At 41.2% G+C, this 20024-nt stretch overlaps 1 protein-coding gene across 6 annotated transcripts in view; it reads left to right on the top strand.

Annotated features, from left to right (window-relative positions):
• The window catches only part of SEMA6A (semaphorin 6A), a 114390-nt gene that overhangs the window by 36197 nt on the left and 58169 nt on the right, over nt 1-20024 (top strand). For all 6 annotated transcript variants that reach the window (XM_075079783.1, XM_075079784.1, XM_075079781.1 and 3 more), the window contains exons 2-3: nt 15801-15938; nt 18613-18730. In XM_075079783.1, the coding sequence (XP_074935884.1) occupies nt 15839-15938; nt 18613-18730 (218 nt within the window). In that variant the 5' untranslated portion in view covers nt 15801-15838. The remainder of the gene's footprint in view (nt 1-15800; nt 15939-18612; nt 18731-20024) is intronic.

The following is a 20024-nucleotide window of genomic DNA, read 5'->3' as shown; positions in this document are numbered from 1 at the left end:
TCTTTCCTTCTTTCTTTAAAAAAGAAAGATATTTAACATGCTTCCTTTTCATTGCTGCTAGAATTGAAACTTAACGACTTGAGTGAAACCATATTCTTTTCATTCTATCATCTGGTAACTGTTTACATGTTAAACCTTCAATTTGTCCAAGACATTGTGACTGAGGTTTGCTTTTAAGTGTGAATTTGTTGTGATGATTAGATTACTTTGGTTAAGCCCAGCTGTTGGCGTCTAATAATTAAACATAATTTAACTTGATTGATTAGACAGAATGAAGGAAAACTTTCATAAGACAACTGAAAAAATGTGGAGCATATTTTCTCTCATTATTGAACCAAGACTGAGTGGTGAATTCTGCAGTCTGTTCCCAGATCCTGCCGAGGGTTTTTTGAACGTCAGTGTTCCTAAAGTCTCCTGTTTAGGAAAAAGGTTTTATAAGAATTCTTTTGTTATTTGGGTAACTTGTTAGGTATAGCTAGAAGAAAATGTAGCTCTGACTGACCAGTTGGTAACAATGGAAAAACTAAACAAATGTATGAGTTGAATATTCCTAGTGAGACAAATCATCATGCTTGTGCTCCTTAAATTGCGAAACTGTGCTCCAAAGCCATGTCCCTGCTAAAACAGAACTGCAAGCAATAGCTCATCTGTCTTGAGGAATGCACCCCGTGTGTGTGTGTGCGAGCGGTTCAATTTTTAAGGTCTTGGTGCTGGACTGGAGGGCAGCAATGGAGTGTATTTGTTCTAGCCCAAAACATTGATCTGAGTAGTTTGGGATGTTGGAAGTCAGTTATTACAGAGGCTGCTATGCTATAGAAATGCTGTCAACATTTTTACAGCTTGGTAAATGAAATGTTCGCTTAAGGAAAGAAAAGGGCCAAAGAAGACTTGTGTGTTTGAATTGAGAACTGCAGGTGGGAACAGTTTTTCTTGTACCTGTAAAAACTGAAAAAAAAGCCTTTATCCACATATGTATGTGTTGTCTATGTGGACTCTAAACTTTTCAGGACAAGGCCTTTTTTTAAAAAAAAATTGCACAACACCTAGTGTTCTTGGGATAAAATACAAGTTTAGGAAAAAATAACCAAAAGGAGCTCCAGTGCAGTAGTATCTTCTGCTGGTGAAGGTCCCGGGTTTTTTTTCTTTATGTTGGCAGTGCTACTTTAATCCCCAGCAGGATTTTGCTGTAGGAGTTGTAGCCCAAACTTTATAATTGTGCCAGTGACAGACAGAAACAAAGTTATAGTCTTCTAGTTCATAGTTGGGTCCAGCCAGCAATAGAAGTAATAGTGTGGACAGGACTGCTTAGTGCACTACTTTGTTCAGCTGATGCAGGACATTGATTGACTGTAGATAATGTGCAGCTGCTTTGTGACAAAGCAGTAATCAGTAATCAAATTGCTATTGTAGGAAACCATCAATTAATCTATTGTATAGCTTCGCAAAGTCAAAAAGAAAAGGCTATAAGAGGGAGGGAAAGGTTGAAGACTGCTTGCTGCTGAACAAGTTCAAAGGAGAGGTTTCTTAACCTTGTATTAAAACTGCTACCTCTGAAGTTGTATCTGGTTTTGCTAATTAGAGCTGCTTTATTTCAGGCCTGTCATAAGAAGGAGCGTACCTTTTTCTGTGTTTACATTAGAAATACCTTGAAAGTAGCATATTGGAAATTAAAGGTTTTTATATATTTTGTCTGTGTTGATTCATGCAGTACAATTAATCCTACCTGAGAGAGACGTAGGCAGGAGGACCATATGGAGGATATGTGGCTTAGTACTTTTGTCCTAATGTGTTTGGTCTTGTGCATTGCTAAGAATACACAGCAAGAGAAGAGGCTGAAGTGGAAGTTGTTATGAAAAGATTTCTGTCCCTATTTGCATTTCCAGTCAGGCAAAATTCTTCTGGATGATGGTGTCCTGCTCCTGGGGGACACACAGCAGGGGTGACCTGCTTCATCCTTGGCAGAGGAAAATGGTTATCTTGGCTTGGTGAGTCAAGGAAAAAGAGGGTGTCTAGCTCTATCAACTGAGATGGAGCACGGCATTTGATCTATCTCTATGATAGAAAAAGAAGGAACATGCCTGGTGAGCTCCAGGAGGAAGCAGTTCCACTCCATCTTCTTCATTGTCCAACCCCTGTGAGAAAGCTACCACATCTCTGTCCTGGTTTCTCTGCATAACACCTGCCTTCAGCACTTACCAGCATTCAGCTAAGAGAAGTAATGTCACAAGGCAGCTTTACTAAAATGTACATTAAGAGGTATATGCCAAGTTTACTCATCCTTTGATCATCAAGAGCTGGTTTTTTTATTTATGTGAAGCACTAGTGATCTTCTTAAAGCTGTCCAAAAAAGGAGGGAAGATACCATCTGTCCCCACGAGCTTGCAGCAGAAATAACGTTCTCAGCTTCTGGGGAACGTAAGGGTGTGTGTGAGTAAAGGGAGTAATCTGTTCTGGTGTAAGGAAAGCCAAATCTGTTCTTGTGTGAGGAAAGCCAAGTCCTTTTACGAGAGAGAGTCCCTGTATGTAAGCACCGAGAAGGGAGGAGATTGTGGGGAGGTCCTTAGGATTCAGAAAGGAATTGTACAAGCATTTCTCACAGCCTGTACCAAGGAGGCATCAGAGTTTTCAGTCTCACAAACCAATTCTGTTCTTTATAAAAACACTTTATTGTAGCGCATTGCCAGTTTGCAACTTCGCCTTGCTAGTCATAGGTTTGTGTTGCATGTTGGCTGCGTGATCCTCCATGCAGACCCTAGACAGGTTGTTCATACTGTCCCAGGCAGTAAGTAATTCTTTTGGGACAGCAGGGAAAGAAAATACAGTAATTTGCTGAGGGGAAAGAAGTTGGTTTCTAGCTGTAAATTAAGGAGGGGAGTTGTGGTAGGCACAGGTATTCAATGAGTTAATCGTAAATTATCAAAGAATTTCCACTTTTTTCCCTGTTTTTTAAATATGTAAGAATATACTCAATATTCAATTTATATTTTTTTTAATAAAAATGTTCTTCAGCATGTTCCAAGAGTGCCATTTGTTCTGTGACTGGACATGTTTCTGACTCCACGTGCAATAAGCATAGCTTGCTGGTAGGTGAACTAAATAAAGGTCTTTCTCCTTTCTGGAAGTTTTGTGAGAGTGTGGAGAAGCTCTGGGCTGCTTGTCCCACTGAGGTACCTCTATGGCTGGTGTCTAGGAAAAGCTATTGCTGACAACCGTGAGGTAAAGCATATGCCAGGTAACAGGGTCCCTCAGAGCTTCCAGAAAAGATTTTGTAGGTTAAGTGCTTTCTTTCAGAGTTATATCTTTCCATCAGAAGAGGGGAAGTCCCTGAAGGGATGTCCTTTGGATCTCCTTTTTGCTGCAAGTCATTGAGAGAGATCTTCCAGAAAGCTTTTTCACTGAGCCAGGTGTTCATCCTGTTGTTCAGGGTAGCAGAAATTGCCAATGTATATAGTCATTGCAAAATTGACATTTTCACGAGCACAGGTTGAATATTGCGTCATGCATATGCAAAGAATAGTCTCTTACTTAAAGCCAATGCAATGACATTTATCACAGAAGAATAAAACCCATAAGATTATGCTTTGAATTGCTCACAGGCAAATTTTAACAAGAAGAAATACAGTGTGGAAAATGACCAAAAACATCTAATTTGCTTATTCTAAGAAAACAAGAATTCAAACCAAAAGAAAAATTTTTTCTTTTAAAAGATTAAGTATAACCTCAAATTTCACAGGAAATTTGTATGTGGTATTTCCATTTTCTCACATTAGATGAGAGACTTTCCCGAAAAGCCATATAAAGTTAGAATTTAACTGAGTCTTTACGTAAGGATGTGTACTTTTATGAGGATGAAAGTATTAATAATATACAGTTCTTTATAAGTGGAAGGTTTATAAACAGGTAAAGCTACATCACCCATTAGCCAATGCAGATGGTATGAGCTGCAGAGCAGCCACAGTTTTTTCTGAAGTCAGGTGGGAATCAATACTCCACAATCTAGCAGATGTCAGTGTCAGCATTTCCACTGGCATAAATGAAAGCAAGCCAATGCCCTTTAGTTGTAACTGCTAACTGTGTGACTGTGCTTCAGGCTGGAGAGTCACTGCTCTGTGGTGCAAGGAAGCATGATCTGTGAGCCATCATTCATACATGTAGGCAAGGCTTGACAAGGGGTTGCCAGACTGGAGTCCACTTGAGAAGTCACACCTTGATGCCAACCCGGACCTCTTCAAGCTTTTCTAGTGAGTTCAGCATGGTCTGTGCATACAGCCTTCAATTGCATTAAAAAGTAATTTGATTTTCTGGTCTAATGTCTTTTGTGCTTTTTTTCTCTTCTATCTGCTGGCACGAATTTGGGTCTTGGCTGTAGATCAGCTCCTGGCAGCTGATCAGCTGAATGTCCACGTTATTGAGGGCAACCCAAAGTTAGAGGAAACTCTCTTTGCAGCATTTGATATAAATCACATAAGCAGCAGAGCTGCAGAGCAAGAAATAACAACAGTAGTTTGCCAGCTATGCTGTTTCCTTCTCTTTCCTGCACAGGAATTTTTCTTCTTTCAGGCAGGCTAGGAAAGATTCATTTGGGTTCAAACACACCTGGCAGACTTGTTATAAACCCGTAACTGTGTGTGCCTACTCATCAAGCAATCTTGCTGAATTCACATACATGCACTCAGCTAATGAACCATTACTTTTCCTGCATCCCCCGCCTTTAAGGAATTAAATTGCAGTGGGTGGGGAAGAAGAGGAGGTTTGGAAATAGGTCTTTGGTTGTCTGAGAAAGCCTTAGTGTTTTGGTTAGAGCCAAACTTTCTTCAGTGAACCCCAGGGCGAGAGTCTTACCATCCTGGTGATGGTGGATGTTATTTCATTGCTGGGATGATGCCTGCGTTCTGTCTCTTGCATGCTGTGTGGTTTTTTTCAGCTCTGCAAAATTAGCTGGAATTTTAGTAATGATGTTTTTGGCATCAGTCATTAGCTGTGTGCTGATGCCGTGAAAACGACTTTTCTTCCCGTGTATTTCATTATTTGCAGTTGGAACCTGAATGCAGCCAATCATTCCTAAAATAGCAGTAGGAAGCGCAAGCAATATAGAAACGTCTTTGTCTTGCTGCGGGGTTTTGGGCTGCATAACTGAGCCTGCCCTAGCACAAGACCTGGAAACAGGCTGCTCTCTCATCTGGGTGACAGTCTGGATTGTCCTTTGCAAAAACCCTGTGCGTGGTATCGAGAAGGCAGAGGATATATCCTGCAGAAGAAGAGAGCAACTTTGCCTTGCTCTACCAATGAGCCGGAGAACAGATTAGAGGCTTTTCCTATCCGCAAGGAAGCTCATCCATCATGCCCCATTCAGGCAGTCATACTCAGTGGGCTTGTTCTCTCTTGCTACACTGAACCTTTTTCTCCACAGCTTTTCCAAAGAAGTAGAGCACATAATAACAGAGCTATTGCTTTTGTAACTTGTACTACAGGCATTTGTCAATGCTGCTTTGACTTCCTTTTCTATGCTGCTCTAATTCCCTCATGCTGTGCAAAGAAGCAGGTGTGAACAGATGTGTAAGGATGCTTGTATTCTTCAGTATGTGGGTGAATGTGTGTCAGGGGAAGAGAGTACTGTATTTATGTGGTGCAGGGCCCCATCTCTCCTAACTGTAATCTTTTTTTTTACTTTTTCTGACCCATGCCACCTCGATTTTAAGTTTGCCCTTGAAATCACATCAGATAGTTCGTGTTTCCTCTCAGTAACAGACCCCCAGTAATTAGAATGATCTTGCACTGTTCTATTAATCACAGGAACTGTGATTTTTATATTCAGATGTTAATTGATGATATCTGCATATAGCATTTTCCCTTAAAATAAATTGAATTACAGTAATTAACCTTATGTCCAGGTTAAAAGAGAGGATCATTTATCTCAGCAGTATCCTGGAAGTAGGTTTTTTCTTAAGTATCTGTTGGCTGCTTGCTTTGCTTTCTGTTTTCTTCATAACCCTGAAGTGGTGGAATGAAAAGAGTGAAAAATGTGTCTTGTTGGCACATTGAGGTGATCCCTTTACTCAAAGGCATTCCTGAGGATAGGGTACTTTCTTGTATTAACTTGTCCATAAAGCTGTTTGGATTATATATGATGTAAAATTTGGGAATTTGTGGGGCATGAATCTAAGCAGAGCAAAGCTCAGAGTCTGCCACTTGCAGCTAGCAATTACTAGCAGACTGCAGGAACTGGATTATTGCAAGCATCATGCTCATCTCAGAGGAAAAGCAAACTACATAGATTTTCTGTCTCAGAGTCAGATTTATGCTACTCCTTTAAGGTTTCAAAAAATATTAGCAAAAAATATTGAGCAACAAAGAGGAATCATGAAAGACAGACGTCTATGAAATTTCTCTGAAGTTTTAATAAAAAACCTTTCCTTTTAAATCTGGGTGAATGCCCATGACTATATGGGCACATGTGAATGGATGGATGTCTGAGGGAGAGAGATGTCAGAGGTAGTGCTGAGAGGCAACGTTCCCAGTTAATTTGATTGTTTTCTTAGCACACAGAGTCTTCTGGCTTTTTTGCCCTACCTGCTGGTACTCATCCACCAGCATTTTTAAAACTTCCTTCAGCAATTATATTTGGTTTGCGGACGTTTTTCATTTTTGCAGTAATCTGTTCTGTACTCTTCTGCAAGGTGAAGAGAAACCTGAGAAACTGATTTCATAAACAAATTAAGGGATAAAACTACAAAATACATATTAAGTACTCTTTGCTTACCTACATTTTTTTAACTGACAGGGACAAACATAACTTACCCTGATGAGTTTTCCTGATTTCCAGAGGGAAAAGCCTTGCCCTTTTTTCCGCCTGTAGGAGTCAGTTTGCCTGACCACAATGTGTCTGCATGTCATTGTGCTGAGCAGCCTTCCCCAGAATACGATGCTGAGGTTTGCCCTGAATTTTCCTGCTGCCATGACTAGATCATTGCAGAATGGAACAAGTGGTGAGCTCTCCAGAGGTGGCTGTCAGGGTAAAGGATTTTCAAGTAGTATGGCACCCACAGCTGGAGTAATTAATAATGTAAATGGTAATGTCTGTTCTTAGCATTTGCAGTGTTACAGAAGATTTCATTCACGTTTTGAGGGTAGGGCTTGATATCGTATCAAGCCACTTCGTGCCAAAGTTGATTGGTGCCTTTTGAAAAAAATACTCTGACAAAACTTGCTGTTTCACTCAAAGCAGATGAAACCCAGTTAATGAGTCAGTTTTTGCTTAAATGGATTTAGGGCCAGAACTGGCCAAATTACGTGAAAGCTAAGCAGTGTGCTCTGATTACTTATCAGCTGACTTAACTGTGAGGATTTGCATTTCTCTACTGTTTTATTATCTTAAAAAATGGACACTTATATTACAAATAACTGGGACAGGTTTCCCAGAGAATATAGCAGGGATTCATGCATTAAATGCACAAACGTTTCTTGCATTAACAAAAAGCAAAGGGGAATTGTGATTATATTGAGCTTTAAACACAGTGGTATGTTCTATGGGATCCTAACTTTTACTTCCGAGTTAACCTATGCCCTCATATATCGATCTGATCTGTTACACAGACATAAGAGCACTGGAAATGAAGTTTTTCTTCCTGGTTAGAGGGTGAAGAAGGACTGCAATCCATTTAAGTATGTACCAGCAGTGAAAGGAAGCAAATGCTAAGTATCTGAGGGAATCTGACCTGAAGAGTTGCCTGAATTATAGAGATTGTTTTAGGATTACTGCCTGATCCTAATGTTATGTTTACAACAGGCATGTGGCAGCTGAGACAATGTCTGCAGGGCTGTGTCAAACTTCTAATCAGTGACAATTGTCAATATTATTGTGAAAACATATCAGGCTTCAGGTTTCACCTTTGTTATCTAAAATGAGAGAAAAACAAAGGGAGGCCACATTTCTTTCCTGTTATAGCTTTGGGTCACCTGCAGCTACGTAATTTTTATTCCATCCATCAGATAAGAGAATGGAAGGTCAGTTGACTGGCACTGATATTTTCCAGGCAAAGTAAGGGATGGGGAGAGTAATGGTGTTGCTGGTAGTGTATCTGTTTTTTATTAGGCATGCTGAGATGAAACAGCAAAGTATATATTAGAGATGGCGTTCTTTCTTGTCAAAAGACAGTGATTGCTACATTTAGCTCTTAAATCAATTCAGAATCTTGACAGAGGTTTGCTGAAGTCCCACAAATAATCAATAGAGCTATTTTTATCTCTCAAATGAGTAAGGCTTTTAAAAATAATAAAGGCATCTTTGTAATGACCAACAAAGCTGTTCCAGAGTTAGGTCTGTTGCTCTGTGTGGTTGGGGGTGGTGAGTGAAAGGCATTACTTAGGCATCGTCTTTGTTCCATTCTGCAGGTTTATAACCCCAAAATAAAATTGCAAATGTTTCTGGCAGTCATCCTCCAGGCACAGATGGCTTTCCTCCCAGTTTTGGCAAGCCTGATTTCAGTATAAAACTGAGCAATTATTAGAAAGTGAAATATTGCATGATATAATACCACTACCACCACCATCAACATGGTGACAAATGGAGCATTCATTGTTTCTGGTGCTATGTGAGAGAGTTAGTGCCACTGCATTACCCCTTCCTTTAAAACCTGTACCTTTGCTGCTGTTGGTGATGCATAGACTGAGGGATGGAACAGAGCAGATGCTGCAGCAAGGAACTGTGGCCATTTTCTCATTTGCGTTGGCTCTATATTTCAATGCAAATATCACTGAACAGGTGGCTGATGAGGCCCCCGTGGACTGTTTACAGTAAAGGTTACAACCAAAATCGATAGGCCTGAGATGCTTCTAATTCCATCTGGGAGATGTTCATCTTCCATCTGACTGTTCCCTCTCTGAACAACAGCATCTTATTAACGCTGCAGTCATCAGGGATGTCTCACTCAGGTCAGCAGAAGGTTTCTCCTATTTAGGCCTCCATTTGTTCTTTAGATTTTCTTTTTGCACTACATCGGATCGAGCAGTAATGTTGATCTTGACAAGACAGGTTGCCAGCATTAAGCATGCTGAGTTTTGCCTACTGACTTGACACCTGCTACTACCATTCGGCAGGCCGAGGCTCATCAGTGCTGCCTGGGGTTGTCCAGATCTTTTCAGCTTATGGCTTACTGAAGCAGGAGGTAGTGATGTTACATATCATAGCTGACATTATTGTACATGATACATGGCCTTATAAAGTTGCAAACAAGAAGAGAGAAAAGCTGGTAAGGACTCACGTTTGCACAAACCTCAACAAAATAAGCAAGTACCCCTGAAACTTCCTTGAAAAGTACTTTGTATTTTGGCTGAAGTTTTATTTTAGACATGCATTTTTGCAGGTCTTAGTGGGAAGATCTGCGTGGTCCATGTATCTGTGTTTCATCAAACTAGTAATGAAGTTTGTATTATTCTTTTTAATGAAGGTAGATGCTGTTGCTTACTACATGAGGCAAAATCACTCTCACTGGTGTCTTTCCCTTGGGCCTAATCATCATGTCTAGTGTGTGGCCCACAGCAGCTGGGTAATGAGTAAGCACTACTGAATCCAATTAAAATGGTAGTAAAGTGTGCATAGCAGAGGGCATCCATGCATTCCTCTTACGGCCAGGGAGAACTTTTTGTTACACATGAAAGATGAGAGGGAGTATGCTTCCTACACATAATTTAGGGTCAACGGGGGTGCCAGAGAGGTGGGGGCTTCCCTGGGGCACTGCCTCCCCCCCACCAGCGTTCAGGAGCGACACCTTGCCCTTGTTACCGCATGATTTGAAGGCGTTCAGGTGATAACCCCAATGCATTCATGCACCACCCTCTCTGGCACAAGGGCCAGCTACCTGGAGTGCTATAGTGCTTTTTTGGCCACGGGAAATAAATGGCCAGCTGTAGAGACAACAGGAGCAGGACGGGAGGGTGAAGACAAATGATGGCTGCACCACCAATCACAAAAGGATGTTGGAGATTGGTGGTGACGATGGGCAGAGCTGGCATTAAGTGTCTGTGGCCACCTGCAATACCATTCAGGTGACTGAGCAGCAATCATTAGAGAAAGGACAACACAAGCAAAAGAGCTGGCCATCCTGGGCACCCTCCTGCCATGTGCCAATTCAGTTGTTATGTCTGGCACTCCGTGCTGCGTCTTGCTGATAGCCACTTGTGTCTCTTCTCTCTTGAGCTCCCCAAGCACCCGCTGAGCTTTTGTTCAATCACATCTGTCTGATCCCCTTGGCACCATTCAGCCTGAGCATTTTGCACGATCCCTTCTGCTGCCAGGTGCAGCCACCCGAGGTGGCTGAGCAGCAGCTAGCCCACCACCCAAAAGGAGTAGACAAAGGATGCTCTCCTGAACAGCATTGCTGTGCTGGCCTAACTTTCCTCCTTTTCTGGAAGCTGCAGCCTGCAGGTTGTATTCCTCTCTTTTTGTTGTTGTTGTTGTTGTTGCATTATTCCTAATTCCTTTTTCTGACTTGCACAGAACTCTTGTCTTTCACTTTCTAGGAACTGTGAATTTAAAGGGGTAAATAGCAGTAACAGCATCTTCCACTCAGAGATTTCCAAAGGCTTAGCCAAAGCAGATGAAGGATGCTTGCCAGCATCACATGGCAAATCTGTACCATAGTAGGGAACAGCAGTCAGGTTGGCCGACTGGTTTCTGTGCTCTGCCGTCAGCGAGGCAAAGCATGTGCTGTGTAGATCAATACACGCTTTTTTATGTATGAGTAGATAGATCTTGCTCTCTAAGCCTCTTTCAGTGAGACACTGAAGTAGGACTTGGGTTTCTGATTCACTTGCTTGCCTTCTCTTACCTCAGCAGAATCTCAAATCTTTTTGTTACTTCTGTTACGCAACTCAAATCAGTTTCTTCCCTGCTTTCTTATGGTCCTTTTGTTTTCCCCAGGGTAAGAAATGCTGACTGTGATGAGAAAGGCTATTTGCTGCGTATTTCCAGGGTCAGTTCACAGATGCTGCTACTTTTTCTCGTCATGCATTTTTCCTTATGCAGTAGTTCAGATTTTTGGTTTCTTCACTGTGCGGTTAAATGCTGTTCCTTCTTACGAGACTTACTGTCTTATTGAAGAATAAGTTATTTCTACATGTTTGTAGAAGCAAAAGAATTTGTTTAAGACAGTCATGATTTTTTATGGCCTTTAGGTTTTCTGATCTTGCTTCATGCATAAGACAGACCATTGAATTTTGTCTGGTAATTCTCACATTAAGCTTAATAATTTGTGGATCGAAGGGCAGCTGTCGTGTATGAACACAGTCCATGATGGTATAAAGAACGTTTGTAATAAATGAATGTAACAAGATCTGTCCATTACTGGGCAGGCTTACTGTGCCATGGGAAAATTCTGACATGGTTACATACTTCGATATTTTACTTGGAGTTAACACTGGGGTTAGCTGAACATGCAGTGAGGCCAAAGCAATAAGATGGGAGGTTTTCTAACATGGAAGAGCATCCCTTTCAGTAGTTATTTACAGATGTGTCTCCACAGTCATTGCAGTTGCTGTTGAATTTGTGCTCAAGATCAAATCTGGCCTTACAGTTTTATGGAATTTACACGAAGTTAGCTCTTCTGTTCAGGATTTTTAATGTGATTTGTGTAACCTTTCTGGAGCTTACAAGCTTTAGAGACAATAACCTGCTTACTAGGGTATTATGGCAGCAGCCATGTAATCATTTCCTTAGCCAAGCAGCTAGTCTATATGCGTTTCCACTCAGACTGTCATTCCCTAAATGACTAAAATATCAGACAGCAAAAAGCAGAGCTCATCATGGTGGCTTCTTGTTGTTCACATAGCCAAGGATAGCCATAGTGGAGGGCTCTCGGCTCAGGAAAATCAGACTTTTCTCCTTGATTTGGAATGATCATTAATTTCTTAGCTTCAGAATCTCCATCATGCCAGCAGCATGATTTTTACAAAATTAAATGCCCAAATGTCAAGCATCTGAGGGGTGCCTGTGTATATGAATATGTATACTTATATGTACACACAGGCTTTGAGTGAGTAAATATAATAGTCATAGTGACTATTGCACTAGTATCCAAATGCCCTACTTAGGTGTGGTTCACCTTTGAGCTGCAGTGTACAAACAGAAAAACTTACTCCATCTAGGAAGACAAAACTCTGATTCCTATATACATTAAGAGATCATATGGTTTATTTATAATTAATCATAATATTTCAAAAAGGAAGGAACAGAGAAGTAACCAGAACAAGTTATCTTACATAGGTATTTGAAAACATCAACTTCAGAAAGATGAAACAGCACCAAAGGATCTTGCATAAAGTTATATTTGCATTGGTCTTAGGCATGCACGAAGCAGACTAGTTGGGATTTTTTGAAGCTTGAAAGAAATCTGACATACTCCACCAACTCAATGGCTACAAGTCATTGCATGAGACAGAGATTATAATACATGCTCTTAAATATTTGCAGGGCTGTATTTTATTAGTATGTGTACTAATAAAAGAATACCATCAAAACTCACTCTTCTTGCCATCACTAGCTTCCTTCAACAGGATCAGTAATCATGTTTTGAACAGGGAGAACTGGCGTTCTCAGAACCAGTTCGCTCTCAGCGGTATGGCTTAATGCAGGCCAGACTGAACTGCAGTGGTCTGCATTGGCTGAAGAGCTCTCCACTGATGTTTGCAAAACTTTTATTTGGAGGCAGTGCCTGTACTTGCTCGGCATCACCGTCTAGCTGCTCATGCTTCATCGGACACTGCGTTCACAAGCACTTTTGATTAGAAAGTAGTTTCTGCACAGTTGCAAGTGAGAACATTTGCATCACTCCCAGGAGCCCAACCAGAGCTGAGTATTTGCTGAAAAGGAAATTTGTACTAAAAATAAGTTGACCTTCTCAAATCAGCACTTTTCTGAAATTCCACTGAAACAGTACAGCTCTTTTCACCATTGTAAAAACAGCAAAAGTAATGTTATGTTTGAATAATTACCTCCTAGTAAAATGCTGCCTTTAGATGCAACTTGAGGCCTACTTGATGTCACTTTATTGGCACAGGCATTGATACAGATGTGTAGTCCACTCGAATCTTTGACAGATCAAATTAGACCTTTTGCATTTACTTCCTATGAATTTGAACAACTATTTTAGCACTAAAACAACAGAGGATTATGCTTTTTTTCTCTCTCTTCTTCCTCTTTTCTTCTCCAGAAGCTACCCTTAAGAATGGCATGCATATGAATGAATTTCATATACTTAAAAACCTACTAATCCAGTCTTTGTTAGAAGGCAGTATGTCAGTTCATTTGTCAGTTAATTCTTTTCAGGTAAAAGAAAAAAGATCTGGCCCGATAACACGTACATAAAATGACAAAGCAAGCATGCTGGGTGTTGTTCGTTTTCCTGGAAGCTGTCTCCTGTATATATTTACATGGAGCAGTACACATGTCTGAATGAGAAGTATGGAATGACAGTGCAGAATCACCCATGGGAAAAGTTTTTCAGGCTCTAAAGTGGAGTGGCAGCAATATGTCTGCAGTACCGTAATGCTTTCCTCATAGCGTGCCCACATTGTTAGATAGTGGGTGATGTGCTGATAGGGAGTATAGAAAGCAGCTATTCTTATGCTCCAGAGAGTCTCACTGTGAGCCAGGTGGTTTGAATTGTCAGTCTGCAGACTGATACCATGGATGAATAAAGTTTAAGTAGAAGAATTGGATTGCTTGATAAGTTTCTTCCCATTAAACGGTTGCTCCTTGATTGTGTTTCAGAAAAGACTTCTGCATTGGACTGCAACAATTTTAAGAAGGAAAGAATGTAATTCTATTTGTGTATTAAGATAAGGCACTTTGTTTTGTCACTTTGCATTGTAGTTACAGGGTCAAAATTTTTAAAGCAGCAAAATTACATTTTGAAAAATTGTGTAGAGAGAAAGGAATTAATCCCTTTAATGTGTATGTTTTACTTTTAATTCATACCTTTTGAGGGAAGCTGCATTTCCAAGTATTGTATTTACTTCTGCTGCTTATTTCTACTTTGGGCATTCCTAAGGGCCCCAAATGATGTTTAGCTGGGCATGGAAACAAATAAAAAGAAACAGTTCCTGCCCCAGAGAGCTAACATTCAAGTGAAAACGTAAGAGGTGATTAAAGAGACAAATGGAGGAAACAGGTAAAGAAAGTGTCTGCAGGCAGACATCGCTGTGTCAGTAATCATACACAGCTATCGGCCTAACCGGTGCTAGATGGAAATGCTTCTCTTGGGGCTTGTATGTACTATCTTCTAGTATGCATTCTCACATAAGGTATAATAGACAGACAGTGTCTGCATTGTGTTGCATTTATTCTTGCTATTTTTATTGTTTGCCATCCGACACTTTATTCAGTTAAGGTGTCAGTCATAGCCTTACATTAAATTTTATTTTTTTCTAGACTCAGTCTAACTTGGTCTATCAGTTATTATGTTTATTGAACTAGAGAATCAGCCAAGTTTCCAATCTGTGCGTTAGAATAATAGGCAAACATAGGGTATAAAGATTGTTAGTCCTTATGGACTGTATCACCCTGCAACACAGACCCTATTCCAATCCAGTTACAAGGGCTAAAATTTTATTTGAAAGTAAATATCTGATAAGGCATATTAATTATTGTGGCATTTTTCAATTGGGTAAAAGATAAGGAATCAGCTGTGTCTGTGAAATTACAAAGGAAAATGAAAGACTCCAGACTTCTTAATGTTTTTTTTTGGCATCAAGAAAGGATACATAGGTATCTAATATTAAATGGTGTTGCAGAAGGGCAAGTTAGCACTTTGCCAAATTAAGTTTCAAAGACTATGTAGGTTATGAAGTTTGACTTTCTGACCATAAATCTTGAATGACTGACAGACTACTGTAAAACAGCTTTGTTCAAAAGGAATCTTTGGCAGGTGGCATCAAAGGTTTGAAACTCTGGAAGGGATGAAAAGAAAACCCCACTTTTACACTGATTTCCCCTGCAGATCAACGTCTGTGTGAAATTTGCCTGGGAATTATGAGCTATTTACTGTGTTATGTGCTGTTTTCTTTCAGTGTATCCAAAGGCCCCTGTGGTTCCTTTTATCTTCAAGATTTAGGGATATTTTTGTACATGAAATGTGAATGCGTGAATGCATCAGTGGAACACAGGGAATAAACACTGGTTTTAGACAGTTCTGTTCTCCTTTATTTTATTACAAGTTGGGGTATTGGTTTTATGGCACCTAAATTTATGGGTACATATTTTCATGCTAAAGCCCAATGACATGTTCTGCATGCTCCATCAAGCTCTCTCTGTGTTTCTTCACTTGATTCACAACTCTGCAGGGTACGAATCAGTGCCATAGTATAACCCTTAATCTCTTTAACCAGAATAATGTAGTGTGGTTTTTTTTATTTATGATGTGTGTCATTGTGTCATCATCTAATTATGTAAACCAAAGGGGAGAACAAAATATTTCCCGAAAAACTCTTTATCAGCTGTTGATCAGTCCAGAAGACAAAGTTTCTTTATTGCCTATAGCAGCTGAGGTAGAAAATTCTTTTTTAACTCACAGATACTTAAGTCTGTCCTCAAGCAATATGTGGCACTGCTGGGGTGTGGGCTAAAGGGAAACTGGCCTGGTAGGGCAGCTTCTGCTTAGAAACACAACATTCCTTCTCAGGTACGGTGAGAGCTTGAGGAAAAGGAGAGCTCCCTCTACTCTCCATTGACTATTTTTAGCCTTCTGTATGCAGTGGTTTAAATTGAATCGACAGAAGGCACTTAAGCCCTTGTTTGTCTTCCACAGGGTGAAGTGAAGAAGTGAAGCCTCCCAGCTTAACTACTATGAGGTCAGAAGCCTTGCTGCTATATTTCACACTGCTACATTTTGCTGGGGCTGGTTTCCCAGAAGATTCTGAGCCGATCAGTATTTCGCATGGCAACTGTAAGTATAAGAAGCCAGAGGACTTCATTTGTTTAATATTTATCAGAGGACTTCGAATCAACAGTATTTTGTTACAGTTGCAATGAATAAAGTTGTTTTTCTTGGTATAACCCAGATCAGCCAATTTATATTCTCACATACTAGTATAGGAATAGGACTTTTTCACATTGACTTAGTGACTGCTGGATGGTAAACTGCTTCATCTTCCAAAACCATAGCCTTTCTCCTTCTCAAACAGAGACACTTCAGTAGCATAATTGAACGAAATATCTTGCTCTAGCCAGCAGTAAAGGAATGAAACCTTCTCCCTGCCCCACCCCAGAATCAAGGTGTCCCTCACCTGACTTGTGAAAATGTTGTTCTGGATAACCAGTGAAGTACCTCAGATATCAAGCGTAGCACACTAAAGTAAATGAGCTCTGAAAACATAATTTGTTGATCTAATGCAAATAGTTGAACTTACTTCTTTAAGCTCTGATGGATTCTACTTTAGCATTACGCATTTTTTTCTAAGCTGGAAAAGTAGCTAAAAACCAAATAGTGACAAAGAATCTTTTGTAACAGGATGTCTCTTACCAGCAGTAACTGGCAAACTCTCCCAAATCTAGGGTAACACAGACAGCTGCAAGTCAGTATTAGGATTTGCTGGCTAAACAGGTGAAGAGCTTTCTGTGTATTTCACCATGCAAGTCAGTCATTAGCATAACTGATTCTTTCACATTTACCTCAACTCAATTAAGATTCCTGCAAAGAAAAGTCTTCTGAGGTCCCAAAGGTTCAGATGTTTAAAAAGAAGCCTTTAGTGCCTGGGTCTGTAGAAGTATGCTCAGGACTAGCAAGCCAGCAATGAGTAGGCTTATGTTTAAGCCTACTTTGGGTCAGGAATTTGAATTCAAAGTTCATCTCTTTTGGGCTGCTTACTGTGCTTTGGGGTGGCCTTGGCACCCGTAAACTTGTCTGTCTTGGGTAAGACCAAGCTGAAAGACAGACTCCAGGGGAGCATTTGATGCGCTCCAAATGCTGGTAGGGATACAAGAACAGGGAAGAACTGCTCTAAAGCAAACCCTGCTGAAACATGTCTAGTGTGAACACTAGATCTTCAGCACAAACATTTTCACCCTCCAGAAGGGTGACACTAATCATCCTTGCTAATGCAGAAATAGCCAGTCGTGATCCTTTTGGAGAAATAGAACATGGGATAACTTCTTCCCCTGTGGCATGGCATGCTGAAATACACATGAATGTACAAGCCCCAAGCTGGTGCTAGATCCGTTAGTTACAGAGGAAACAGTACTGGAGAGAGAACAGCTTGACAGTTAAACTTGGCATTTTGCACGTAGGACTTGGTCAGAAGGATTAAGCTTCTGAACATAAATCCTGCCTGGGCTATCTTAATTTGCTTCTCCAAGAGTTCTCAGCATCTGATTCGCAGGGAAGTTCCTGTTTCTGTACAGTTCTATCACAAGGCTTTTTGATGTGTGGCACTCTCAAGTGCTTTGCTGAAACCATGATGTGAGTCAATACTTCGGCCAAGCTTAATAGGGAAAATATGTTTAGGGGACAGTAGCTGAAAGCACTACAGCAGTAGCTGACTTGCTGAAGAAACAGACTCCCTCAAACAGCTCCAGGTTTCTGGGAATGCATATTGATGGGGAAAAGGCTCGGGCATAGCAAGGTGCTAGTCAGCTCTGTAAAACACGAACAAGCAGCAGTTCTGCCTTCATGATGATGCTCATCAGAGGTTTATCGTCCTTCTGTCTTCTAAGTTAATTTTGTTTACTTAACTACCTCCCTAGTTAGTGCATCTAGATGTCACGATCACGTATATATATGAAGTCTGACAGCAAGGTGGCTCTTGGTGAGAAGTGTTCACTGTTGTTATAGGGAGTACAAACAGATCACCTGGGGAGCAGCAGCACACCCCATGTATGCTGAAGTCTCACCAAAAAAATCATGGGAAGAGTGAAAAAATACTTTTGCTGACTGATAGGGTGAGGGGAACGCTACTTGTTGATAGCATAAACTCAGTAAGGGGCCTCTGGTCAGTATGTTGTCCAGTTGCCAGAAGAACTGGAGTATCAGACTGGTTGCCAAAATAATACGCAGTGACTTTCATTTTATAAAGTTCAAGTGGTGATTTCCCACCATTTCTCAGAAATCCCCACAGCTGTTCTACGATGGCAGTCCAATCCTGTAGAAAACCTGGGGAGCTGGCACTTTGAACCAAGGAGGGCCAAGCCTTTCACTTTAACCACTACCAGTCCAGTCATTGTGGTGATTGATAGGCCACTGTGAAACAGCTTTGTCCTGCTAGACACCCTTTGGCAGCCAGGAATGAACATTTAAGCTCTGCAAGCAGTGGAAGAAAAACTGTGAGAAAGTGCCACGTACCTATGTGCCAAGAACTCCAGAACAGCTTTACGCTCTAAAAAAACTCACAATTTTTGTCTTCTACAAAGGTGATGACTTTCTCCTTTGCAGCTGCAAAGACTGTAACCTTGAAGAACTCTGCAGCACCCTGTGCTCCTGCCTTCCAAGCTGAGGCTGTGGTGCCGGGGCAGAATGGAAACCACTGGTTTTGTCCATAGCTGGGTCCCATAGTGCTCCCTGTTAGCATGGTTTCAGTTTGTGGTTCTCTTTTGACCCTGGGATTTTTTTTTTTCCCTTCCTGCAGATACAAGACAGTATCCGGTGTTTGTGGGTCACAAACCAGGGCGGAACACCACGCAGAGGCATCGGCTGGACATCCAGCTCGTCATGGTCATGAACAGGACCCTCTACGTTGCTGCTAGGTCGGTAGTCCCCTGGTTGGCTGCTCCTTCCTTGCTGCTTTCAGAGGGGGAAGGCGAAGATGAGGGACATTCTGAGTTCTTCTCTGCCAGACACATATTATTTTTAGGATTCTCTCACACTCAGAGCTTTGCAGCCTGTTAATAAGACATATAGGAAACCTTGGTATTCAGTCAAGTAAGGTTCAGTTTTGCAAGATGCTGAGACAGTCCTTTCAGGACTACACACTTCTGCCTTCCTTTGAGTCTGGTAAGAGGGAAGTTGCCAGAGAAATTGTTCAACCCCATGGAGGAGAGAGTCCATCCTCATCCTGTAATTTTATTTGTGTACACAATTAATGGCATGTTACAGAGAATGATTCTGCTGGTGCACAAATGCATGTTCGGATAAGAGTTATTAAAATATAACATTGCTGGTTTAGGCATGTTTTTAATACTTAAGACAAAAAAGAGGCAAACATGTTTGCTGCTGTTCTTTTGATGTACTCAGCAAGGTTAATTGAATTTGGTGTCTCGATTTTTTTGGAGAGCTATACTGTGCAGATACAAGCACATGCCTTTTTATAAAAATTGCATATAGAGCCACCCATTATGTTTGCATAGCTCAGCATGGCACCATCAGCTTCAGTGGAGCTACACAGATTTATACAGCTGCCAACCTGGCACAGATCAGTTATTAACACTTCCTCTCCCTTCCTGTTGTTAGCAAAGGAGATTGATAATCTTAGAGTGGATATTACTTGATGGATGCAGGATAAATGCAAGAAGGGTCCAGATTAGCATGGGTGGGTAGTCCATCTCAGGAGCTCTTTGGCCTAGATCCTGTTTGGGACTTCCCCACAAGCTGCCCCTCTGGTAGCATCTTGTTTCCTGCCAGTTTTCTGGTCCTTCTCCTCCATCAGAGAAATACATGCCCTTCTGCATGTGCCACAGAGAGGCTGTTGCTGCAGATGGGAAAAGTGGTGGGTAGGATGGCAAGGAAGTGAGGGGGAACAGCTGCTGAACAGGCAGCCTCTCGCCACCAGCCCTGTCCTCAAAGCCCCGGGCAGCCTCCGGGAGCTGCCTGGCTTCCTTCTCAAACAGTGATTCCCCATCTTTTGGGTGGTCGGATGTGTCCTGTGGTGGAAATCAGCCTCTTGATCTCCACTCAGCACCAAGTAATTAGTTGTGTCACACTAGCAGAGACACTGAGTGCCATTTTTACAGAGCCAAGTCCTTGGCTGCAGGAGGACCACATTCTACCTGTTGACTTACCCAGGCATTGCCCCTAAAGGCAGCTTCTTTGGGCTTCTCACTT

This window comes from Phalacrocorax aristotelis, chromosome Z (assembly GCF_949628215.1).
Source record: "Phalacrocorax aristotelis chromosome Z, bGulAri2.1, whole genome shotgun sequence".
NCBI lineage: Eukaryota > Metazoa > Chordata > Aves > Suliformes > Phalacrocoracidae > Phalacrocorax > Phalacrocorax aristotelis.
Note: the sequence above shows the minus strand (reverse complement) of the source record. Positions and strands in the feature narration are given on the sequence as shown.